This window comes from Podarcis bocagei (assembly GCF_964188305.1).
Source record: "Podarcis bocagei genome assembly, chromosome: 4".
Taxonomy (NCBI): domain Eukaryota; kingdom Metazoa; phylum Chordata; class Lepidosauria; order Squamata; family Lacertidae; genus Podarcis; species Podarcis bocagei.
This window is the reverse complement of record NC_138128.1, coordinates 67,885,057-67,911,601: the sequence shown is the minus strand read 5'-3', so window position 1 is coordinate 67,911,601 and position 26,545 is coordinate 67,885,057. Positions and strand designations below refer to the sequence as shown.

Genomic DNA, 26,545 nt, shown 5'->3' with positions numbered 1-26,545 from the left:
TAGAAATGAAGTGTTACTAAAGTGAATCAGGAAGAGGTTTACATTGGAATCTGGAAGGAGCACCTTGCAAGGAGCTTTGACATCCTTGACATCCATTAGGATGCTTTGACATCCATTAGGTAATTGACAGATTTGAGGCCCCACCCTAATGTTAAACGTTGCATGTGAAACTGATCCTGATAAGAATCGGGCCTGTGGAGCAAAAAAAGGTTCCCCAGAATTGATCCAAAATAGAGAGCAGGTACAAGGGAAGCAGTGGCTGGGAAGAAACAACTCGATTGTGGGATATATGAGCCTCAAATAACCAGCATGTTTAACCCTAGTTAATTCATGAAGGGTTTAAGACAGTCCAGCCAGGCTTAACTAGGTCATTCCCCCTCACTTTGGAAGGAAGGGCTACCAAAGCCATTATTCATTCTCTTTTCCACCCTCTGAATCCAATCAGAAAGGACATCTTAGCTAGATGCTCCAAGCTTCTATCGTGTGGCTTTAGCAAGCCAACTTTGTGTTTCTATACAAATAATTAAGATGACACTAAGTTAAAGTGCCTGTCTTTTCGTGCACATGGGAAAGCACATGACTCTGTAAATAAACCATTTATAACTTACCAAACATATGCTCTTTTTCTATGCTAAGGGAAAGAAGGGGAGTTTTGGAAGAAACTTAAAGGGAGATATTTAAAAGTTCTAACAGCCTATATTTCCATGTTTTGTGATTTTAAATTTCTGCTGGGGCTCCCTCACCATAGTGTATTTGCCCCAAACCTGGATCAAGACATGGAGGGAATTCTCCTTTTATTCTTTTAAACCATTTACAAACAAGCATTAATATCCAACAGAAATGACTCTCATGAACAAGTCAGGTTCCAATGCGCTTCTACAATGCCTCTTCTACCGCAGATAGGAAAAAAACAAACCCATGTTATTTAGTGCTACAAGTCTGTGACTTGTACCTCTTTGTCAGATTGTTCTGTTCTACTGCATTCAAGATCATGTGCTCCCAAATCATAGCACTGCCTTGCCTGCCCAATGATATGAAGACACAGCCTTTGCTAGCCTGGAGCCATGCTGATGCTTTGGACTACAACTCCCATCAGCACAAGGCAGCGTGGCCTGGCTGATGGGAGTTGTAGTCCAATCAGGTGGGCAAAGGTTGCAGTAGCACTGGGTTCTTCACTGAGACACAATTCAGTAAAATATCACAGAAATGTAGTATTTTGTCCATCTACATGCAGAGGGACTATTTTGACAATAAAAACAAATCCATTGGGGATATTATTGTATCTTTAGCTTTTGAAATACTCCTGTTTGGAAACATTTAAACACAATAAAACTCTCTCAGCTTTAAATCCTTTTTCATATTTCTGGAGTATGTAAAAAGAGAGGCTGAGTTATAAATATTTTTTTCTTTTCATCGTATTTATTCATTTCATTCTTAAAAGTCTTTGTAAAAGCCTGTCCTGATCACCCATTCTTCAATCAATACAGAAAACTGTTTTTAAACAGAAGAGAGGGTTTTGGTGCCACCTGAGTCCAGTGAAGCATGTTCTGGATAGATGTCCCAGCTGGGAAGTGTGATAAATAAACATCGATTCGACTCTGTAAGAAAGCGCAAAGTGATTAGCTGAATTTATCACAAATTGCAACAGCCACTTCCCTTCCATTTGGTTTGTTTTAACAAAAGCAGTGCACCAGAGCTCAACATCGGGATATCACACAGGAATCCATGTTTACATAGTAACTCCACTTCACTTAACACTTTCCATGGGGCAAGCACAGCACACTGTCCAGGGGGGCACAATACTTGCCTTGTCTCAGGCACTGGCAACCCATGCTATGTTACTGCTCCTAGTGCAAGAGACACCATGGCACCCACACAGGCTTTTACTAGTGCCCCAGAATCTGAGCGGTGGTAGAGAGGAGTCTCTCTGGCCACTCCACTTAACTCTTTCCATGGGGCAAGCACAGCACACAGTCCAGGCGCTAGGGTGTACAATACTTGCCTTGCCGCAGGCACTGGCAACCCATGCTATGTCACTGCTCTTTGTGCAGGAGACACCATGGCACTCACACAGGCTTTTACTAGTATCCCAGACTCTGAGCTCTCCTTTAAAAAATAAATCTCTATACATCATAGACACAAAATGATCAGGCAAAATGTGCAGTTATCTTCTGTGTTTTGTCTAAGTGTAATTAAGTTATGGATGGCACAAATAGCAATCACTTCAGAGAAGCCTCCATACACCTACCTTTTTTTAGAGCACACTCCTATTAAGTAATCAGAAATCTTACCATATTGAAGTTTAGCACATTAAAGCCATGCAACAGGAATAAAACAGTGCCACAAAGATAATCCATTGGGAAACGGTTACACAAGGAAGTAGCACACCATTTCATTGTTCTGTCTTGAGCTAAAAACTGCTTAGTTCCAAACATTTTCTGCCAAAACAAAAACATTAGTACATACACCATTTTGTTAGTCAATTCTTTTTTCCTATGGATACTTCTAACGAGTAGCAACAAAATATTACACCAAAAAAAAACTGTTATGAGAATCTTCCGCTCTGACATTTAGGATAGAATACCCATTCAAATCCCACAAGCACTGTCAGACACCCTCCAAGTGTCACTATTTTCCAGAGGCTATCCCAGATTTACAGAAGCCATCCTGGTTTCTGATTTGATCTGAGAAAGTTCCACTGTTCCTTAGGATGTCCCTATTTTCACTGGAGAAATGATGAAGGGTATGGAGTTTTGCAGCCCCCCAGGCAAGGAGATAAGTCACTAGACAACCTTCAGAAGAAATCTGAAGGCAGCCCTGTATAGGGAAGTTTTTAAATGTTTAATGTTTTGTTACGTTTTCATATATGTTGAAAGACACCCTGAGTGGCTGAGGCAACTGAGTCAGATGGGTGGGGTATAAATAAAATAAAATAAAAAGATGTCCCTATTTTTTATAGGAGAAATGTTGGAGGTTATGATCCTCTGCAATATTTAAGACACAGACATTGTAATTAGAGCCATCTAAGAGATGTGATGCAGTTCAGGTGCATCTTGCCATGTATACAACGTGCAGTTGGAGTCCTTCTAAAGTGGTTCAGGAACAAGCTAGTTGGTAATGGTTCCCACAGGAACACTAGTTCAGTAGGAGCCCAAATATGCAAAAGACATGAGTTATGCAAACATTTTGCCAAATGTCCATTTTGCCAAATGTCCAGTACCTAAATAGATGTGCTTGAAATCATTTAATTCTCCAGTCATTTCAGGAAAAGTGCCTTACTGCTCTATTGTATGCCTAGTGACTTAATTTAGTGTCGTGTCTCCTGACTTCATCCCCAGGCTGAGAAGATGAGAAGTAGCTATTCCTCAAATCTGAAAAGGACAGAAGTGTAGCATAGCAGCCAAGTGTGACTATAACATGGCGGGAAAACTGACCATGCTCCAATGTTGTTTTATGGATTTATAGAGCTAAAAGCAGCAGGGCAGAAGACATACACAACACAGGAGACCCAAGTAAACAGCCTCCAACATGATCAGTGAGTGTCTCTGAGCCCTAAAAATGGGCACATGTGCCTGTAAATATGATCAGCATGGCTCTCTTCCCCTAGAGCTATTCATTGTTAATAAGGAATTAAGTCCGCAACTTGAAAGAAAGAAAGAAAGAAAGAAAGAAAGAAAGAAAGAAAGGTAGAAACGGGGCAGGGTTGCAGGGGAAAGGGCTTTGGCAATCCCACCTGCCATTGAACCCAAAAGGTTTTGACTCTACTTGGTTTTGACGTTATGCAAGATCCCTGGAGCACATGCTTACTGTACTGTAAATAAAGCAATACTGTTATAAATACATTCCTATGTAACTGTTCAGAATTATTGCTTTAACGGCAACTAAGTTACCCACAGGTGTGATCTGCCACCATACCGAAAAGTTTCTCATGGCAATTTTATTAAGAACCGTAGAGATTTGCGCCAAATTCTTTAATATGAGCACTGGATGCAAACAGTATCCATGAATATAGGGCACCAACACCTGTCTTTTTCTGTCCACAGCAGAAACTGGAACCCATGACACATACAGCAAGGGAGAAAAGCCAGCCCCTCATTCTTTTTACCCCCCAAAAGTCCTGGCACAGAACAGCCAAAGCGACACTGTGCTATCAAGTTGCAGCATTGGCTAGCTTGAGCTCTTTAGTGGCCTAAGAGCATTATAAATGGCCTCAGGTCAAATGGAAAGGGCATCCCCAAGTACTGTATTTTTCCGTATATAAGATGACCTGTTTTGACCCAAAAATGAGGTTCAAAATTTAGGGTCGTCTTATACACGGGTACTGCTGAGAAGGGATGGGCGAATGGTTTTTTGGCACGAGCCCGAGACTGTAAGCGGCGCTTTCAGCAACACGAGTGGAAACCACCTATCAGCTGCCCGATCGCCGCCAGAGGCTGCCAATCACACTCCTGCTTGCTGTGACAAGGGCAGCTGTCTATTGGCTGTGACAGTGGAATCGGAAGGGCTAGTGGCGGCAATTGGGCAGCTGCAACATGAGTGGTTGTGTGCTGCGTTCCGGTGGGTGAGCGATTTTCAGCATTCCCCCCAAATAATCCTCCCCCCAAAGCCCCTATTTTCTAAATTTTGAGGCCCCCAAAATAGGGGGCATCTTATACGTGTGGGCATCCTATAGACAGAAAAGGATGGTACTTAGCTACATCCAGCAATATTTGCATTCTGTTGTTTGAACAAATATTTTGTCCGAAATACGTACTTTGAGCTGAGGTTCAGGAACCATTGCAAGTTTGGTCAAAGCCGTGTTGGTCAAATACTTTACAGTGGCTACTGGGGCCAATGCAAAGAATATTTTGATCTTCTTGGCTAGGTGTGGCATGGTTGAAAATGCAATGAACGCTGGGGGGGGGGAGAAATGAATAGAGTTAGCAATGTAGTCTTGAAAAAACCCAGTAACCAAATCTTAAACCCGGTTTTCACATAATGCAAAAGCAATCAAGTACACGGAATTGTATGCCCTGCTTTTTTAAAAAAAACCAAAGTGACTTACAAGATTAGTGAAATAAAACAACGACAGCAATAATAGTAGCTAAAACTGAGGATAAGCAAATCTGAAGTTTAGTTCTCCATGTTTCTGGTATTAACTTTTTGTATCTGTAATTTTATGTAGAAATTGTTTGGTTTGGTTATGTAGTTTTTAATGTGTTTTATTTAATTTTATGACTACTTTGCTATATTTGTAATTATGTAAATCTTTTCATATTGTAAGCTGCCATGAGCATTGTTTTAACTGTGGAAAGGAGACGTACAAATAAAATGATGGTGATGATTCCCCACCCGTTTTTTAAGTGCTTATGAAAATCATTTTAGAGCAATTTTCTTGAAGCTTGCATGATTTGTCTGCAATCTTATCCAGTACTCACAGTTTTGCAAAGCACTTTTTCCAAATATAATGCTTTTTTGTATATATTTCCACTCATGCATTTTTACCCTAGTATATGATTTTTGTGCACATTTCTTGGATGCAGAACTTCTTTCCAAAGTCTAGAGAAGGGCGTATTTGGAAGGATGGTTGTGTTTCAGCTCACATATCGTTTTGCAAAGTGTTAATGAAGAGGAATAGGCGCATGAAATCACAGTGAAAAACTGACAGAATAGAAAGGCCAGAAGTTTAAAAGAGAAGCAGCAAACCAGAACTCTAGGGTTGCCAGGGCTCTAGGGCTGACCTAGTCTCCAGGTTTGCCCGGTCCCCTCCAGGGGGATTGCAAGCTTCAGCTCAGCAAGAGCTAGCTGTAAATTGTAACATTGACTCTCTGGAGCACGCGCGCGCGGGGGGGGGGGGTCTTCCCTCCTTCACTTCTACCCTCTCCTCATTAACCTCCATCTCCAGGGCTTTGTGGTGGGAAGGAGTGCAGAGGAAGAAAAGGAACTGGGCTGGGCTCAAAAGGAGGAGAGCTGTAAGAGTGTGCATATGTGGTTGACATAAGGTGTATTGCTGCAGAGCACATGAAGAGTAACAGCCATAGCTGAGACTTCCTGCCCCCCCCCCCTCAAAAAGAAACCCCAGAGCAATTCTTGGATGGCTCTCAAATAAGTCAGAGGAGGCAAAGACAAAAATTGACAGAAGTGGAGACTGGAGAGTCTAGACCAGGAATTGTCAACCTGGTCCCTAGTGGGTCACTAGGTCACTAGTGGGTGTTTCATGATTCCAGGTGGGTGGTAGGGGGTTCTACGGCACAAGCTGAATTCTCCTTCCATGGAACACTGGTGAGTGGCAAGGAAATTTTACCATCAAGAAAGATGCGTTAGTGGGTGGTAGGTATAAAAAAGATGTAAAGACAAAAATTGACAGAAGTGGAGACTGCAGAGTCTAGACTAAAGGAGGTGATTATTATTTAGTTTAGTTTAGTTTAGTTTAGTTTAGTTTAGTTTAGTTTAGTTTAGTTTAGTTTAGTTTAGTTTTTAGTTTAGTTTAGTTTGAAGCAAAGAAAAAACCAAGAAATTCTTTTCAAAACAGAAATCAATGACATGATGGAAGAGGGAGCAGAGTGTTTAAGGAAATGGAGGATTTTACCAAACTAAAATCTGGATGGAAGGCAGAATTACAGTTGCAATTGAAATTATTCAACCCCCATTGCAAATTGGGTTCATTATCAAAATTTAGAGACTTTCAGCTATTTGCAATGAGGAAATTAAAACAAAACGCAATTGAATTGTGGGCCCAGCCACAGAGCTGAAAATGCACCAGTCTCACTATTGTTCAACCCCTTCATAGCAAGCATCTTTAGTACTTTGTGGAGCAAGAGTAGCTGTTCATGACATCACTGGGGTCCACCTCTGGGATCATCTTGACCTAGCAACCAGAGGAAGGGGGGTGAGGTAGACACGGGCCGCCCCGGGTGTCACCACTGAGGGGAGTGACAAAATGCCAGGCTGCACTCACTGCGCGGCCTGCAGTGTGCCCGAGCCACGCGTCTCTCCGTTTGCTGCCCAAACGGTCCACCCACTGCCTCCCCCCCCCAGCTGTAGGGTCACTGAGTGGGAGGAGGCAGGCAGACTCCACCGCTGGTAGCAACCCTACTAGAAATGGTGCATTATAATCTGCGCATCACAACAGAAAAGGCCCTGCCTTGTTTCTGACCTACTTAAAACTTTATAATGCTGTATATATTTCCTCAGTGGTGTAATAACTGTAAATTCACTTGCTTAATACATACTGTAGCTAATAACAACATTAATAATAATTTCATTATTTATACCCTGCCCATCTAGCTGGGTTTCTCAAGTCACTCTAGGCTGTACTAAGAACCAATAAAACATGAAGTGACAGTCAGAGGTGAGGTGAATTTCAAACCGGTTTGGTTATAGAACTATGATTTATCAGATCAAGAAGGAGTGTTCAGCCAACAAGTTCTCTTCTCCTCTTGTCTCAGGGGCCTTGAGATATTTCATCTCGGGGTTATTAAACTATAGTTTGCTGTTACATCCAGACTGGGAAACTGTTCCCTAAACTCTGACTGCAAACTAGGCCTGATACTGGTTTGCAATCCAGGATTTTAACAGTTTCTCAGTCCAGACAAACCACTTTTTATAAGCCCCTTAACAAATTTGAATCATCACCTATATGGGAAATATCACAAAGGAGGAAAATGCAGGAAACCGAAATGCAGGGATTCTTATTCAAGATGCTTCTCCATGGGTGTCCATAGGTTCCATGGAACACCACTGTACCATGAGCAAGATTTCTCTTGAATTTAATATACAACAGCAACTGCGCATAAAAGTATGTAGCTAATAGAATTGCCAGCATGTGTTTAAGAATCTTGCTAACCTACCCATTGTGCTGCCCTGGGAATGACCAACATAAAATATTTTTTCCTGACCAGTTTTGTTCAAGACGAAGTTTATTGAAGCTGGAAGGTCGTATTTAGCCATTTCATCAAAACTGCAAAGAAAAATGAACATGTTTAACAGACATGTATATGCAGTGTGATCTACATTGTGAAAGCCTAAAATGCCCTGTTCTCTGTCCAGTGAAATACAAGAACAAAAAGATTTTTAAAATATCAGTTTCAGGAAGAACAGTATTTATGCTGTGGGCAGGAGAGGACTCTGCTTTCCCTCCAACCCATGTCTGTCTGAGGAGCTTCAAATTCCAGCAGAGATTCAGAAGGACCAATATTGAGTCTCTCCAGATCAAGTCTAATTGCACCTGAAGTTAAGCTGATCTGCTATCATCTATTCTATGGAGTTCACCAAGGCCATATTTTCCCCAGGAACAAACAAATTGTTTGTTTGTTTAAAGGGACAACTACCAATTTTACTTACTTGGAAATGTACTTCTATACCTCCATATCATATATTATAAGAGGAGGTGGAAAAACATGGCTCCACTAGGAAGAGCATGACTAATTAAAATTTTTCCCAAAGGGTGAACTAGGAACCAGAAACAATAAATTGGGTTTAAAAAGCTCACTCTACCTGAATAGCCAGAATTCTTGATGCTTCTCAGTATAGTTGATGTGTTTGTTGGACCAGGTGTTACCTCTGGTATCTCCGAGCCAAACATCATAACCAGCATCAGCCAATATAAAACCCAGGCTGTTGTAGTCCATATTAAGCACCCAGTTACTGCTAGAACCAAGCAAGCCATGCTGCAACAACACTGCGGGCCTGGGACCTAAAAGTGAATAGTTATAAGCATAGCTACAATAAGTCATTTCAGTGTCTCCATCCAATAAGATGCAGAAGGGAAGGGCAAGGCACAGGCAGCTTGACCCAGAACAGCCTTACGTGGCCAAGCTCTCCTCACATTGCACCTCTGCTCTCCTTCCCAATAATCACCAGTGATGGTGGTGTTAAGAAGCCAGGAGAACAATGATGCCCCGCTTGTTCTGCCTCACTGACCACTAGTGTGTATCATCTACTATAAACGTGGGATGCAGAGCAGCCCAGCAATTTCACATGTCTGGAATTTCAGTCTGGAATGAGTATCTTCTAAATGCAATATGGAAAGCAAGGTAGAGGTATTTTTAAGAATCAACATAAATCATCAGTTCCGTATTTGTCACATTTGATTTAAAAGTACTGTATGAGGAATCAGAACACTCACTTTAATATTGTGAATGATTGCTTTCATCTATCTGGTATCGTATGAATAGCTCAACTATGTAGACCAATCGTAGGTAGCAGTGCCTGTTAAAGTATTGATTAGAGTGTTGATTAAGCTGAAATAATTTACTGCTTGATCTTTGAACCTGATAATGGAGATTAAAGCAGGCAGCTGTGTTGGACTGACGCAATTGAAATATAAATAAAATAAATAAAAAATTGTCCAGTAGCACCTTATAGACCACTATGTTTGTTCTGGTATAAGCTTTTATGTGCATGTATCTGAAGAAGTGTGCATGCACACAAAAGCGTATACGAGAACAAACTTACTTGGTCTATAAGGTGCTACTGGACAATTTATTTATTTTTTGACTTATAATGGAGCTTGGCACTGGAAGCAGGAGGCTCAGTCATCTGCCCTTCCTTCATTGCACCACCTTTGCTGCTCAGTTTTCAGATCATCCTTTAATCAAGCTTAACAAAGGCAACGCCTTCAAGCTCTCCTACCACATTTTCATTGGACTGAACTTCTCGCCCAAGTAAAAGCTGCAAAGAACACACATAATTACATTGGGAAATTGAGCTGGCAGTGTCTACATTTACCCTGTTAGCTCTCGCTAATCTGTCAGTGACTCACTCTAGATGGCTGAAGTACATATAGAATCATAGATTTCTAGAGTTGAAGGAACCCCAAGAATCAACTAGTCCAACCCCCTGCAACGCATGCATCCATGACAGATGCCCATCCAACCTCTGCTTAACAATCTCCAAGGAAGGATAGTCTACCACATCTCATGGGACTCTGTTCCCCTGTTCAACAGCTCTTATGGTCAGAAAGTTCTTCCTGATGTTTAGTCAAAATCCGATTTCTTATAATTTGAATCCCTTGGCTTGCTCCATCATCCATGGGACAGCCCTTTAGATATGTGAAGATGACTATCATATCTCCTCTCAGTTTCCTCGTAACTAAGCTAAGCCGACCCAATTCCCTCAACTGTTCCTCGTAAGGCTTGTTTTCCAGACCCTTTATCATCTTTGCCATCCTCCTCTGCACACACAGAATAATAGAGTCCAACCCTCTGCAATGCAAGAATCTCAAATAAGGCATCCAAGACAGATGGCCATCCAATCCTTACTTTAAAATCTCCAAGGAAGGTCCACCACCTTCCAAAGGAGTCCATTCCACTGTCAAACAGCTCCTACCATCAGAAAGTTCTTCCTGATGTTTAGATGGAATCTCCTTTCTTGTAACTTGTAGCCATTGGTTCAGGTCCTACACTCCAAAGCATTTGTCAATATCTTTCTTAAATTGTGGTGCCCAGAACTGGACACAGTATTTCAGGTGCACTCTGACCAAGGCATAATAGAGCTGCACTATTGCTTCCTTTGACCTGGTCACTGTACTTCTGTTGATGCAGCTTAGAAGAGCATTAGCATTTTTTTGCTATTTCATCACACTGTTGACTCATGTTCAGCATGTGGTATACTATGTCTTCTAAATCCTTTTCATACGTACCACTGGTAAGCCAGGTTTTCCCAATTTTATATTTGTGCAGGACATGACATTTAAGGTGCTGGTTTTAACCTTTAAAGCCCTATACGGCCTAGGACCCTCGTACCTACGGGACCGCCTCTCCTGGTATGTCCCACAGAGAAACTTACGGTCTTCAAATAAAAACATCTTGAAGATCCCAGGCCACAGAGAGGTTAGGCAGGCCTCAACTAAAGCCAGGGCTTTTTCGGCTGTGGCTCCGATCTGGTGGAACACTCTGTCACAAGAGACTAGGGCCCTGCAGGACTTGACATCTTTCCGCAGGGCCTGCAAGACAGAGCTGTTCCACCAGGCCTTTGGCCAGGGCACAGCCTGACTCCCTCCTTCGGCAATCTTCGCGGAGCTCTGGCCCAATGGTTGCCATTGCCATTGGTTTGATTTGAATTGATTTTATAATGAATGATTTTAGAGTGTTGTGTTGTACTGTTGTACTGTTTTATTGTTGTTAGCCGCCCTGAGCCCGGCTTCGGCTCGGGAGGGCGGGATATAAATAAATTTTATTATTATTATTATTATTATTATTATTATTATTATTATTATTATTTGCCCATACTGAAATTCATTTCGTTAGGCATCCACAATAGATGGCCACCCAATCCTTACTTAAAGTTTTGGCCAGTTATCCAATCTGTTAATAGCAACTCAAATCCCAATTCTGTCTTTAGTGGCATTGGATACCCCTCCCAGTTCAGTATCTTCAAATTTGAGGAACATCCCCTCAGTACCTTCATCCAAGTCATTTATAAAGATGTTGAATAACAATGGACCCGGACAGCACTGTACAGCACCCTACTTATCACTTTTTTCCAGGATAATAAGGAACCATTTGTCAGGAGTGCATGCAGGATCCAGACCCTGTGACTGGTAGGGCCTCGCAGGACTGGGGTCTTCCTGAGTTTGGCCTGGAAGGGCAAGGCGCGGCCTCACAGGTGAGCCTTGACAGAAGACTCATAGCACCTGGTGGCAAGGGCCGGGAGCAGCATTTCCCTCTGTCTCTTTGCCACAGCAACACGCTACCCACCTAGCTGTGCTTTGGCTTCCTGACTCCTGGTATCCTGACTCTTGGACCCTTGGCTTCCTGACCCCTGGTTTCCTGATTCGTGGACTCTTGACTTCCTGACCCCTGGACTGCTGACCTGGACTGCTGATTCCTGTGTCCCGTCTTCTACCCCAGTCTCGACATACCAAGCCGGGACTCCAACTGCCTGTAACCTGGACCGTGACACTGTTAGTTAGCACTCTTTGGGTTTGGTCAGTCAACCAGCTACAAAATCACCCAACAGTTACCTTATCCAGTACAGTCATACCTTGGAAGTCGAGTGGAATTTGTTCTGGAAGTCCGTTCGACTTCCAAAACGTTCAGAAACCAAAGTGTGGTTTCTGATTGGCTGCAGGAAGCTCCTGCAGCCAATCAGAAGCTGTGGAAGCCCTGTCAGATATTTTGCTTCCAAAAATAGTTCGTAAACCAAAACAGTCACTTCTGGGTTTACTGCGTTCGGAAGCCAAAACTTTCGAAAGCTAGCCTGTTCAAAAACCAAGGTACAACTGTACTCATTTTACCAGCTTCTCTGCAAGAATATCAAGGGGGACTTTGTCAAAAACCTTACACAATGTCCATAGCATTCCTTTGTTCCACCAGACTTGTACCTCCATCAAAAACTCCATCAGAAAAAGAAATTAGATTCATCTGGTATAAGGTTTTCTTGCAATAAGTAAAAAGTTTCCAAAGCAAGAAATTATTGTTTTTCTAACAAAAAAAATTAAAAGTCCTCACAGTATTTGCATGTATACATAATATATACCTCAAAAAACACACTCACCCGATTTCCGGTTATTTCGTTTCCCATGAGGAATTCTGTTAATACTCAGGATATACCCATCATCTGTCACCACTTCATATGTCTCACTGGGGTATCCTCTGAAAGAAATAATTTCACCCTAGGTGGCAGGGGAGAAAAGAAAGGTTTGGTTGGTATAAGGCTTGGGTCTCTCCCACACACATGAGACAACTGCGGCAGTTGATTAATTAAGATTTATTGGTTCAACAAAAAGCCCTGGTTGGAACTCCACTAATTTCAGTCTTCCTCTGATGCCACTGTTGTCGGGACTGAGCTCCGCCCCCTTTTCCCCCAACAGGGAAACCCCCACCTCCACTTCCTGTAATTTTCACGCTTCTCGGCTAATCTTATGAGTCTACGCGATCAGGGTGAGTGCATTCTCTCTATTTCTGTGTCTGTGTCACTATCAGAGCCTTGCAGATGAATTCCTGCTCCCTGTGTCTCTTCGTCTCTGTGTCTACAAAGGTCAAATTCCTGTGGCTAACTGCTTCTCTCCTCCCCCCCCTTCCTCTATGCCTTCTCTTTCGCTGCTTGTCAGAAAGTCCAGTTCTCTGACAGTTGGGACTGTAAAACTCCTGGACACAGAAGACTACATCTTTAATAGTAATGTATCCCAAACTCCACTCAATCCTCTTGGACGACTTGAAAATTGCTGAAGATCTTTGTGGACCACTTAAGGATTTTTCTTCATGCTGTTGAGCAATAATAATGCATAGGGCAAGATGCTAAACTTGCTACTGCTGATACCTAAATGAAGTTCACAGAGCACTGGGGTCCCATGAAGCAGATGTGGGGAGCTACTTTGGGAATGCTTAAAAAAACAAAAACAAAAAAGAGCTGCAAACTGCCCTGAGCAATGATGCATTGAGAGGGCAGGGTACATATTTCAAAATCATCATCATTGTCATTTTCTTGCACCTGCTATCTCAGCATTCCATGAAAAACAAACTTTAGGTATGTGGAATATAGCACAATTAAGCAGCACTAATAACCATAAATGCCTTGAGTTAAACAAATAAAAGAATAAAAGATGGATGGCTTACAATATCCATAGTAGCTTCTGGGTGTACAGTTCTTCTTTTCATAAACATTCCTGAAGTAACAAGGGCTTGGACCAATCCTGCCCCCATTATGAAGAGCCACATCCTTGAAGTGCATGGAAGCAAATCCATCTTTCAGGGTGAAGAACAAGACTGGGCTCCACAAAGCTGGATTAAAGAATATGAGCTTTAACCTATATCATATACTGGAGAATGAATTGGCAGATAGTGTGGCTTAAATAGGTTGCCACTCTTCACCAAGTACAACACGTTCCTGGAAGGAACAGAAACATCCTCTCTAATTGATATCATTGGTTCAATCTTGCCCAACTCCCAATATCATCCTACACAAACTTCTCAGAAGGTATTTCCACTGACTTCCGTGTGACACCTTTCAAGGCAAGTGGGCATGGGACTGCAGTCTCAGTTCAACAAAAGATTAATCAACATGTAACAGATCATTTAGTGCAGCAGTTAAGAGTACAATGATCAATTTGCAGGTAAATTAAACTGCTACTGGTGCAGGGAGGACAAGTGCCAGAGCACAAGGAATCACCGTTTACCTTCTCGTCTCAGTGGTACCTATTTATCTACTTGCGCTGGTATGCTTGCAAACTGCTAGGTTGGCAGGGGCTGGGACAGAGCAATGGAAGCTCACCCCATTGCACGAATTCAAACTGCTGACCTTCCAATCACCAAGCCCAAGAGGCTCAGTGGTTTGGACCCCTCCCAGGCATATGGAGTTAATGTTGGATAGATGAGAAAGAACACTTTGCAAATGTGGTTGACATGCACAACAGACCTTCTGAGAAGTGTTATGGCGGTCACTGGTTCTCCACAGGACTGTAATCAATACAGCAACTACTGGTAACCTCATGTATATTGTATAATGTATAACTCAAAACTACCCAAGTGAGGTGTTTTGAAACACTTACTTACCCTTAATAAATCAGGATATGCACACGCCAAACTTGCCCTTGGCCTTTCCTGTTTAGCATGTAAAGGATTCCAGGATCCAGCTCTTAATGATGCCTTTCAATTACATGCACACCCAGAAAGTGCGTGCAATGGCTTCATTTAATGCAAGAATTAGAAGCCATGCTCCTCTATTGCCCCATATCTTCTGACTTATATTAAGTCACCATTTTGTGAGTACCAGCAGGATATGTAGTCCACATGAAGAAGAAGAAGGAGGAGGAGGAGGAGTTTGGATTTGATACCCCACTTTATCACTACCCGAAGGAGTCTCAAAGTGGCTAACATTCTCCTTTTCCTTCCTCCCCCACAACAAACACTCTGTGAGGTGAGTGGGGCTGGGAGACTTCAATAAGTGTCATTAGCCCAAGGTCACCCAGCAGCTGCATGTGGAGGAGTGGAGACGCGAACCCGGTTCCCCAGATTACGAGTCTACAGCTCTTAACCACTACATCACACTGGCTCTCAACTGAGGGAGCAACTGGTGCAACTGAGAATAAAGAAGCATGTGGTGGGGAAAACATGGCTTCCAAAAGAACACAAAAGCTATAAAACAGGGGAACACAAGTTGGGGAAATACCAAAAAGCAAAACATGTTTGTTGTACAGAGAAAGGTGGAAAACTGAAGAAGAGGAGTGAAAATCCCAACACTCCTACTTGCTACAGAAAAAACTGCAACTCAACACACATTCAGCAGCATTTGCTGTGGTGCTGATGGTCAACAGGCAGTGCATATGTGTCTGTTCTGATATATTTCTTTTTTTAAAAAAGAAAGTTCTCCTGGTACCTGTTTCTGATCTGGAAATGGTCATAACTCTGCCAATAGCAGCAAAATCAGCAACTGCAAACTCTTAGATGAAAACTACAGCATCTTTTATATAATAATGGCTTGATGAAATATGAAAAAATCATAACGTTATTAGAACTCACATTTTGTAAAAAAGAGGAGGCTGTGCCTATTAGTAGCTGGATGGAGACATGGTCCTTATTTATTATGGCCTGGAATGACACATATTTGGGGAATAAGATTAGATATAATTTAGCTATATTGTTAAACAGATATGAGTGGTTAAGATAATTATCTATGTAATATTTTTCTTTTTTATGTAGTTTGTTATTATTTGTTTCTTTGTCCTCCTTTTCTTCCTTTTTATATTGTGAATATTTATTATCAAAGGGACGCGGGTGGCGCTGTGGGTAAAACCTCAGTGCCTAGGACTTGCTGATCATAAGGTCGGTGGTTCGAATCCCTGCGGCGGGGTGTGCTCCTGTCGTTCGGTCCCAGCTCCTGCCCACCTAGCAGTTCGAAAGCACCCCTAAGTGCAAGTAGATAAATAGGTACCGCTTTATAGCGGGAAGGTAAACGGTGTTTCCGTGTGCTGCGCTGGTACTGGCTCACCAGCTGCAGCTTCGTCACGCTAGCCACGCGACCCGGAAGTGTTTTCGGACGGCGCCGGCTCACGGCCTCTAGAGTGAGATGAGCACGCAACCCTAGAGTCGGACACGACTGGCCCGTATGGGCAGGGGTACCTTTACCTTTTATTTATTATCAAAGTATGGTTTAGATGGCTAAAATAATAAAAATACTTGGAAGCAGAAATAAAAATGAATTATTTTCTCATAATGAAATGAGAACCTGATTGTATTTGTACGGCACAGGTGTCATAAGTCAAATTGCCCTCTTGGGAGTGAGTTGCTTTCTTTCTCTGAGTGTCCCAGCACACCTGTCTCTGCTTTTGAGTAAATGGTGCCAACTTGGACCCTGTGGAGGATCCATTGGAAATGGGGCAGAGTTTGAACTTCCGGTTTAAATTCCTATGGCTGATTGAGGTGATCCCATTCCTGTTTCATTTTTCTCTTTGGAATTTTACAGATTTGCTTCCATTGCTTATGTTCTGCTGTTCTAAGGGAGAGAAAGCGTTCTTCAAAATGTTGGTTTTTTAATCAGAGATTTGTTCAGAGAGCCAGTTTAAATATCTGAACATTTATTTATGAGGTTATGGGAAGAGTCAGAATTTATATACTGATGGCTGTGTCAAGGTTTCCTATTTTAATGTATGAGGACTGGGTGGTGAAGAAAAAACAGACTATTAAGTGGATTTCCTTCCATCTTCCAATTCAACCTCTGTCATGACATAGACTCCTGTTATGATTTTTACCGTAGTTCTCTATAAATGTTTCTTAAAACATGCACACTAGAATTGCACACCGCTCATGGCAAGTCATATAAAATGTTTTCCTGCAACTGTAATTATGCTCCAAGAACACCATCTGAGAGAAAGGCATGAAAGGTTATTGAACCACAAATGGTTTAGGCAACACTTTTTAGCCCAGGGCCCTTTGAAAACCTGGGGTGTGGCTATCATTATAGCAGCAACAACCACCTTTCAACAGCCAGTTATGTAGTTACATGACAGGGTGCCAATTAGAAGGAAATAGCAACACCCCAAAGAAACATTAGGAAGACTTTAGTTTGCATCCAACATTGCTGTTCCACTCATGCAACAGACCTGTACTTGCAAAATGGAATTCCATGTACTCTTCTTCCCCCTGCAGCTTCTTGTGCACCCTCAAAAGCTGTTCCAGTGTGTTGCAGGACCATCTGGAACTGATTTGGTGGGAATAAGTAAGTCAAGGGAAGACCTTTTGCATGAGTGGAGCTCCATTTGTGCAGTGTTGGCTACAACTCTTCATGTTTCTACTTAATAATAATACTTTATTCACTCCATCTGACAGACTGAAGGAAGGATAGGAACCTCAAGATCTCTGTGCCCACCTTGAATGGTTTTTACTTGTGTTTTATGCCTTACAGAAGAAACAGAAATATCAACATATCTGGAATCACACACCATGCTATTTGGCCACAGATGATCAGACAACATATTCAAATCAATTAGCTACTAGTGATATAATTTAAATGATTATGTAAAACCTAAAACTGTAGTTAAAAGCAGATTCTCCCAAAGCATTTGTTCTCTCTCTCTCTCTCTCTCTCTCTCTCTCTCTCTCTCTCCCCCCCCCCCAAAAATAAATAAATCTGGAAGGCCCTCCAGCCTATGGGAGCTTCCGTACAACTGAGCTGTAATGGCTACTCCTTCGGCCGTATTTTCGGAACCCATCCAGGCTCTCCTCCAACGGTGATTAATGACCTAAGCCTTTGAATGAGACTTCAGGCACACTCTCCATACATGCAGAGTATCAGACAGCAGCAGAATGAGCCAGAAATATGTGCTACATTGCTACTTTATTTCTAACTACGTAGGACAGAAAAGAATATGCATCTGCTTTCTGTGAGAGACAGAAAACAAACTGAACACAAAGAAACGGGAAACCAGTAACATCAACATCTGTCTCCTGTGGGACTTCCAACAGTCTGGAATGTCAATAAAGTCTTGTGACTCCAAGAACTGCACAGTGGCATAACAGAAACCTAACACAGCCATCCAGAGCAGATTATGTGGTTGGTAGCGGATCCATCAGCGCTACAATTTGCATCCTGTATCTCTAACACAGAGATTATTGTGAAGATGATGTTCAACAACTTCACAGAGTTAGTAGTCATGTTAATTAAATTTGAATATTCATACCTAGAATCCATATCTGATTCCTTCATTTCCCAATTGTAAAGTCACCAGAAACATCTGGCTTACCCACAGAGAAAACATAATACTAGACTAGATGGACCATCACTTTAAACCAGGAGGACTCTTAATAAAAGTAGTGAGCGGCAGAACATATTGGACGACCTGCAGGTGAGATATCCCCCCCTTCCCTGCCATGGGGGGTCACCAGGGATAATTACCCCCATATTATCCCTGATAAATTGCACGACTGGGGGGGGGGGTGTCAAAAGCCATGGCAATCGCAACAGAAGTCCTACAGCTCTATATTTTGGGACAATGTTAATTTTCATTTCTTTAAAAAACAAAAAGCAAGAGGAGAAGACTGAAGAAGCAGCTACAGCTCGTTAGACAGGAGTTTGTGGTAATACTGACCCTTTAACTCTGGTTATAGCATTCCAAAACTGGCCATTTTTTAACTGACTGCAGAATGCTTATGGGAAGCAAGCAACAAGTGGCCATTTAAAGGTAAAGGTAAAGGTACCCCTGCCCGTACGGGCCAGTCTTGCCAGACTCTAGGGTTGTGTGCCCATCTCACTCAAGAGGCCGGGGGCCAGCGCTGTCCAAAGACACTTCCGGGTCACGTGGCCAGCGTGACATCGCTGCTCTGGCGAACCAGAGCCGCACACAGAAACACCGTTTACCTTCCCGCTTGTAAGCGGTCCCTATTTATCTACTTGCACCCGGGGGTGCTTTCGAACTGCTAGGTTGGCAGGCGCTGGGACCGAACGACGGGAGCGCACCCCGCCGCAGGGATTCGAACCGCCGACCTTTCGATTGGCAAGCCCTAGGTGCTGAGGCTTTTACCCACAGCGCCACCTGCGTTTACTCATCACCAAAAGAAGATCCAAAGAGAATTCAAGTTTCTTGCCTCTGTGTATACATGAAAATCTTGAAATAATTGCTATACTTAGTGCTATTGGTGCACCTATATAATTATATTACTTACTGAGCGCTGGAAATTGCTGTTGTGCTGACATCCTTCTTTGAGGGATTTGGTTGCTCACTGTAAAAAGATGGTGCTTGACTTAGAATCATAGAGTTGGAAGAGACCACAAGGGCCATTGAGTCCAACCCCCTGCCAAGCAGGAAACACCATCAGAGCACTCCTTAGATGAGCCCCTGGCCTGATCCAGCAAGCTCTACCTCTGTTCTTAATCTAAATGAAATCTATGTCACCATAGTGGGGAAGACAGCTCATTCTCCTGTCCACATGCTATGCATTGATGGGGCATGATGCCAAGACTCCTGCTGTTTTTTTTCTTATTCTTTAAACTGGACTTGGCCCAGGCAGCTTTTCAAACAGAGGAGTGTCCTCTGGAAAGTAAGGCATATGGGCACTCTAGTGCCTAGCTGTGTCAAATTGGAAGCAAATGGTGCAAATGTGGTCCTGTTGAGGGATGGGTGAAGAGACTGCCATGCCAAGCATAACATGCAAAGGAGCCGCCACATATGAAAGTTGTGCCTGGGGAGGTGGGGAACCATGCTAACTCAGTGTTTCTCAAATGAATCCTCCTAGGCTTCGTATGCTCAGCTGTCACCTATCAAGTGTGCTCTAAATGATTACACTACGCCCGCAGGCCTGAATGAGTTTGAAGGCTTAAAACTTGCTTTTTAAAAGACTTCCTATGAAAAATGCTTGCAGTACTGGAGGCAGCTACTATGTCTGGTACAGTGGTACCTTGGTTCTCAAACTTAATCCATTCCAGAAGTCCGTTCCAAAACCAAAGCATTCTAAAACCAAGGCACACTTTCCCATAGAAAGTAACGCAAAATGGATTAACCAATTCCAGACTTTTAAAAACAACTCGCAAAACAGCAATTTAACATGAATTTTACTATCTAACAAGACCACTGATCCAGAAAATGAAAGCAATAAACAATGTACTGCAATGACACAATCAATCAGTAGCTGAACTGAGTTCCACACAGTCACAAAAACAAAACAAAAAAGAGCTGCAAAAAAAAAGCAGAATAGATAGATAGCAAAAACAGACAGACCTTGGTGTAACACTCAAATCGGAAGTGTGACACTCAAAAAGGAGCATGTTCGGCTTCTGAAAAAAGTTCACAAACTGGAACAATTACTTCCAGTTTGCAGTGCTTGGGCTCCAAGTTGTTTGAGTACCATGGCGTTTGAGAACCAAGGTACCACTGTAAATGTATGTTTCTGCATCTTCACATAGGAACCCACAAGGTATTTTCCTTAAGCAAACAAAATGATTGCTGCAAAGGAAGCAACGTTGCAGGGCAGGCTAAATATTGGGAATCTTGTTTCAAGACACTTAAAAGGAGGGATGGTTTCTTTCATGTTCTCTTTATGTTGCAAGAAAAGCATCTCCCAGCTAAAGATGTAATAAATGAGTTACAAAGTATCACTCATAAGGGCCACAGCTCCATCTTGTGGCATCAGACTGCATCAACTTGCTTAAAGTGGTAACTCGTTCCGAAAATGTATCCAAACTAAAGCAGAAGACAGCAGCACTCTTAAGATTCAAAAGGCAACAGGAACTTCCCTGCTTAGGATCTTCCTAATTATGGATTTTGCACATACTGTATATTTATAATTAAAGCTGCAAGGGGCTTATCCTCACCACCTCAAAATCCACCTTACAGGTTGCCCGTTTCACTTTTCGCCTATATGGTAGGAATGGTACTTCATTTTTGTACTTTCTAGACTGGAGAATTTGAAACACATAACATCTCTGTTCTTTCAGAATTTAGTTTTAAAAACTTGATCCACATCCAGCCTGTCACTGCCTCCAAGCACTAGTGTAACACCTCAATGCCTTGTTGTCTCATTTTGGATTGTATTCGGAGCTTTATCTACAGCCCCTTTGCTAATAATCCCCAGCATGGAATCCACCTTTTTCACAGCAGCCACAACATCTTTATCAAGCTCTGACCCCATGATCTCATTCCTAGTCCATCACTGCCAGTACAGACCCCATGAGCATATACAGGATGTGAAATTAAGATTTTATCTGCCCCAGTGTGTATTAGTTTATATACTTCAATTATTAAAAAAAAAAAATCAAAGGAGGATTTCCCATGTTCCAGGTGGCTAGAGATATTGTCCTCATTAAAGTCTCTGCGTTTTTCGCTATTTTCCATTTTCATAACTCTGATTTTAACCGTCCTCATCTTCTCAGAGCAATCAGTCACTATTTCTGCGACTCACTATCTTTTTAAACAGTTCCTGATATTATTAATACTCAGGAGGCATTTTTATTCCATATTATTCTCTGTCCAATTATTTTGAAGTGCAGTCCTCTTTCTTTGATCCCTCCTTCATTCGACGTAGTCTTGTTAAGGCTCTGGGCCTCATTTCAAAGTTGAAGTTTATGGCGGCGTATCAACAAATTCTTTCTGATCTCTCTTAATATGCTGGTGTGTCTTTATGTTTCCATTACGATATGATACGATACGATAATCTTTATTGTCATTGTCCCATACAGAATAATGAAATTAAGTACTGTATTGTGGGGTATGCTTTAGGATCTGTATGTTATATGAGAATTATTTCGGTTTCTTCTAAAGGTTGTCCCCTGTCTCATTCCCTTAGTTATTTTACATTTTTCAGTTATAACATTATTCACTATCAACATCGCTTGTTGTTCTGAATACATTGTGTCTATTCCATTCATATAGGTCTGTCCAAAGTCCATCATTTCAATTAGTATACGTCCAGGAAACCCTGTCAAATGTCATTCCTCACCTCCAAATATTCTATTACAGCCAATATATTTCTTATATTGTCTTTCATCTGTCGGCCTGGTAAAAACCGGGCCTGGTCTGAATGTATCAAATCTGTTGACTTGCCAAATGCAAGATGGTTCTTTTAAAATTAGATTCAGAATCAATACAAATGCAAGTGAGTGAGAAGATTACAGGTTTTATTCCAAACAGCAAGCAAAATATACATTCTCAACCAGCCCTTCAATCTGCCACCGAGAAGCCCTGAAGAAGTGACTGAAGTGACCTCCAGGTAGCCTTTGATGCACAGCACTGTGGCCAACAGTCTATGACAAACTTCTGACTGTGATGCCCCAAAACTAAGATATTTTATGGATGTTGTGTCCTGTTATGTCAGTACATCAAGGACAAAAAGCCAGACCATAGATCAAAGGCTTTTACTGACCAATACTATTCACCAACAGGCCACACGTCAAAGACCTTTTTACAATGCATAGAGAAGGTAATAAAACATAGATAACCAAAGTTGGTAAGAGATAGACAAGAAGCGTTGACCATGTCGGATCACTATCTCCTTGAAATTACAATAATCTTCTGCATTATCCATACCTCCTTTAAAATAAGTTTTAAATATTCCACCATTATCCTGGAAAAAAAGCTTATACAGTCATACCTTGGGTTGTGATCGCTGCGGGTTGCGTGTTTTTGGGTTATGGACGCACCAAACCCAGAAGTACCGGAACGGGTTACTTCTGGGTTTCAACGCTCGCACATGTGCAGAAGCGCTAAATCATGCTTTGCGCATGCGCAGAAGTGCCCAATCGCATCACATGCGTGCGCAGATGCAGCGCTGTGGGTTGCCAACGTGTCTCCCGCACGGATCATGTTCGCAACCCAAGGTTCCACTGTAATTGTTATTTAGCAGGAAAATTGGTCTATATTTACCCCCCCCCACACACACACACACTTCAATGTCTTAATCTTTGTTTTCCCCCACTGTATGTAAATGAAATACCTTCTGGATATTCCCATTTATAGCAGAATTTTTTATTTTTTTAATGCACCCTTCAGGAACTTATAGTTATTCCTTTTCCTCAATAGTCGTGCTGGAATTTCTTTCAAAATTATCACTCTTTGGTTTTCTATGAATCACTTCATCTCATAATTTGATTGTAGAATCCTGTAATTATCTGGGAGTTTAGGATCACTAAAGAGTCCCCTGCTATTTTTTCCACTTTAGCAAATCTTAATTTTATCCTGAAGATCCCATTTACATATTTCTCCAACTCTTCTTTCTCCACCTCCATCCAAGCTGCCAATTCCATTATTATTTTCCCCTTATCTCTTCATCAATTGTTTTAGTTGAGAGCTCTTTAATTTGTCCTGCCAGCCCTTCCACTGACTTTGTATTACATTCAGTTTGGCACCCATCCTATACATTTATTCCTCCAGATTTTTAATATGTTCTGTTATGTTATTTCTCATATCTGTAATTAATTCTGCAAGGTCAATTTTGGTTTCTGGGTCTTGGACAGACCCTCTCTTCCCTTGTCCTGGTCTTTTTTTGCCATATTTACTTATTTTTCCTCTTCCTTTAAACTTATTTTTACTTTCCTCACTCTTATTTCCCCAGTTAAAACTTCTGTTGCAATTTGCCTCCCTCGACTCCAGGTGTCACTTCTACTCCTTTCTCACCTCCCTCCCTGTTCTCCCTCCTTGTTTAGAATCCTCCTTGGGCTTTCACACACTGTCCACTGCTGAGGCAATCAGGTTTCACAACAAAACACTCTTCTCAGCCAACTCTGCAACTGAGTCCCTGACTCCAAGGTCAGGGACAGGAGGAGGATAAACCATAAGCAACCTCAAAACGGTGAGAGAAGTGCACACCAAGTACATCCCAAATTTTGATCCCAAAATATAGTCTACTCGCAGGGGCTCTGGGATGCTGTCAAAGCTCTGGCACCGCCTTTCCGAAATATAGTCTAAAGCAGAGGCCAAATTTGTAATCCAAAACTTAGGGAGGTAAATAAGAGGTTCAAAAAAATCTTCAACTGTATTCAGCCTAATCCCAAATGTCTGCCAACAATACAGAGTGATCTTCACTCCCCAAAATAAACACACACTTTGATTTCTTCAGTTTCTTCTCTGCCTGATCCACAACAGATATAAAGCATGTAAAGTATATAACCATCAATTTTATTGTAACTAAAGTCAAAAGGGGATATATTTGTATCCAACTCTCACCCGCTAATAGCTGTCTCTCTCTCTACAAATCCAATTCAGTATATGTTTTGAACTTGCCACGGTTGAAACTCTTAAGACTTTCATTATGTTACATTCCAGTCAGTCCCTTCTGAAAGTTTTAAACAAAATAAATACCTGGGTGGTTTTTGCTATTAAAGAAATATACATCCCATTTAGAACAAAGACCAGATGCAATATGTCTCTCCATTTCCTGTTTACCAGAGAGCAGATTTACTTTCAGTTTTAATCCACCGCAATTTAAAATATCTACATTCATATGTAATTTATCCAAATTTCACCTTTTTTATAGTAGCAGTGTGTCGTCCTCAAATTATTTCACATTTATGAACTGTTTCCATGCAAAGTATGTGTCGCAAGAAAGGAGCAGTTATCTGTTTTTTCACCCCATCTCTAGGCAAATTTTCTCTTTTCCAACTGTCTAAAATTTAGTTTATCCAATGTGGCTTTAAATTTGTCAGAAAAGGTTGCCGTGTCTTGGCCAAAGTTCAAGGCTTCTCGCTTGAGGCTGAAGTCTGCTTCTTCTGCTTCTGCCGCTCAATCCCGTCTCTTCTCCCTCTTTGTCTTTTCACGCGGGGGGTGTAGGTGTGTGGACGGGATGGGACGGGATGGGAGAATCTGCAAAACAGCTTCTGAAGCTCCGCACCCAAACTTTCCTTTTGGGCTTCTTTTGGGGGCACATTACCCATCCCATTTTTCCGCAAATTTTTGCTTTGAGTTTCCTCTGAGTTTACTAGTCAGTTGAGCCATCTCCACCAATTCGTGTAATTTGATTTGCCAGTCTGTTATTTTTGGAGCCTCGAGTTTCCAAAGATGTATGGATTTAAATTCTTCTGAGGAGGGCAAAGATTTAATTCCCTGAGGGATTACTAAACTGCACATAGACATCCTAGCAATGGTTGTTTTTTATGGAAGTGTTTTCATGGATAACAAAGGAACATATAGCATTTCTGTTTCCCATCTTTTCTACGGGTCACTTACATTTGGTGTGAGACACTGCTGTCATAGACACTGCGAGTTGAAGGGAGGAGAGAGAGGTGGGGGAGAGAAGGGGAAGGTAGGGAATGCTTTCCAGGGTGAATTTTCTTAAGAAATATGGGAGTGACATATCCCAACAGAGGCTCCTCTGTCATTAGTGCTTCTCTCTCCTTTCTCTATCCAATAATTAGAGATAAGAAAGACTAACTAGAAAATTCCAGCAATACAACTGCTAACTAAGGGAGGATTCCAATCTAGAGAAAAACTAATCAAATTAAAGTTCACAAGTCAGAGAGGAAGAGAGAGAGAGAGATTAGACCAGAAACTGCTGAGGGAGCTAAGAAAAGGCAGCACTCTATCCTAGAGCAGATAGATCCCATGGCTGGGAAACAACTGAAATTGGACCAGTTCCTCAAAGGAAAGGAGTTGGATATCACCACAAGAACTTTTTCTACCCTCAATAGTCATGCTGTGCTAGAACAAGAATCTGCTACACAGCATGATGAAGCAAGAGCAGCAAAGAATCTTAGCCGCTCCTAAAACAACGGAGGAACACCCATGGTCACTGACAGAATTAGAAAAGGCAAGATTACTAAGCAAATCTTTCTTATAACTGAGACTGTGATGAACCTATATGAGAAATGGAATCTTAAGAAATCTTGTAGTGCTTTTCATCAACACACATTGACAGTAATGGGTTCTGAAGGAATATTTCACATTCACTTATAAGTCTGCATTAAATCCATTATCTCTATGTACATGCGCTGTGGGGCATCATAGCCTATGACAAAATCCAGATGTTCCCATTCAGGAATATCCTTGTGGTAAACTAAGTTTGGGATCTGAGGCAGCAAGAGGGCCATGTCCTTTGAGTCTGCAACCCAGTCGTTACCACCACTCCAGACAGCTGTTGGAAGAGTCATCTGTTGTACGTTGTAGAAAGGCGGTGTTGACTAAAAGAAAGAAGATTAAAAAAAAAGTTTAAAAACAGTCTGCGAAGACTCCCTGCTCAAACACACACACTTGCAAAACACAAACATATCTAAGTTGAGGGTTGTACCATTAATGCGCATGTTGAACTATTAATGTGCGTAACAACTGGGCATTCATCAGAAGTTGTGCAAGAAAGTGCACATACTCCATCCATGAAGAGGAAATTGTGCAGATTGCCTGCTCAACCTACATCTCAGGGTTGTGCTTCCAGCCTCATACTGGGCAAAAAAGTCCTGCATTGTAGGGGGTTTGACTCAATGACCCCTGTGATCCTTCCCAACTCTGTTATTTGGTGATTCTATGATTTTTTGAGTACCTGAACTTTGTTCTTGTCCTTACTGTTACTAACCAACTGAGCCTAGATAGTAACATCTGCCTGTTTGTTTGTTTGTTTGTTTGTTTGTTTGTTTGTTTTTAATATCAAGTGGCCAAGACCCTGGGCTGCAGGCCGCTCTGCCTGGCTGTAAATCCAGCACTGATTGTCTG

At 41.9% G+C, this 26,545-nt stretch overlaps 2 protein-coding genes across 7 annotated transcripts in view; both read right to left on the bottom strand.

Annotated features, from left to right (window-relative positions):
• The window catches only part of LOC308584736 (putative lysosomal acid lipase/cholesteryl ester hydrolase), a 54,048-nt gene that overhangs the window by 5,270 nt on the left and 22,233 nt on the right, over nt 1-26,545 (bottom strand). Inside the window, exons 1-7 of one of the 3 annotated variants that reach the window (XM_081189748.1) lie at nt 13,539-13,797; nt 12,478-12,595; nt 8,476-8,674; nt 7,878-7,939; nt 4,754-4,893; nt 2,292-2,438; nt 1,527-1,598 (exon numbers count right to left, since the gene is read on the bottom strand). In XM_081189748.1, coding sequence (XP_081045874.1) covers nt 1,527-1,598; nt 2,292-2,438; nt 4,754-4,893; nt 7,878-7,939; nt 8,476-8,674; nt 12,478-12,595; nt 13,539-13,667 — 867 coding nt within the window. In that variant the 5' untranslated portion in view covers nt 13,668-13,797. Of the gene's footprint in view, nt 1-1,526; nt 1,599-2,291; nt 2,439-4,753; nt 4,894-7,829; nt 7,940-8,475; nt 8,675-12,477; nt 12,596-13,538; nt 13,798-26,545 lie in introns of those variants that run through there. The other 2 variants (XM_081189746.1, XM_081189747.1) reach the window with 2 other exon arrangements.
• The window catches only part of LOC308584734 (putative lysosomal acid lipase/cholesteryl ester hydrolase), a 68,035-nt gene continuing 66,266 nt past the window's right edge, over nt 24,777-26,545 (bottom strand). For all 4 annotated transcript variants that reach the window (XM_081189745.1, XM_081189742.1, XM_081189744.1 and 1 more), the window contains exon 9: nt 24,777-26,019. In XM_081189745.1, coding sequence (XP_081045871.1) covers nt 25,786-26,019 — 234 coding nt within the window. In that variant the 3' untranslated portion in view covers nt 24,777-25,785. The remainder of the gene's footprint in view (nt 26,020-26,545) is intronic.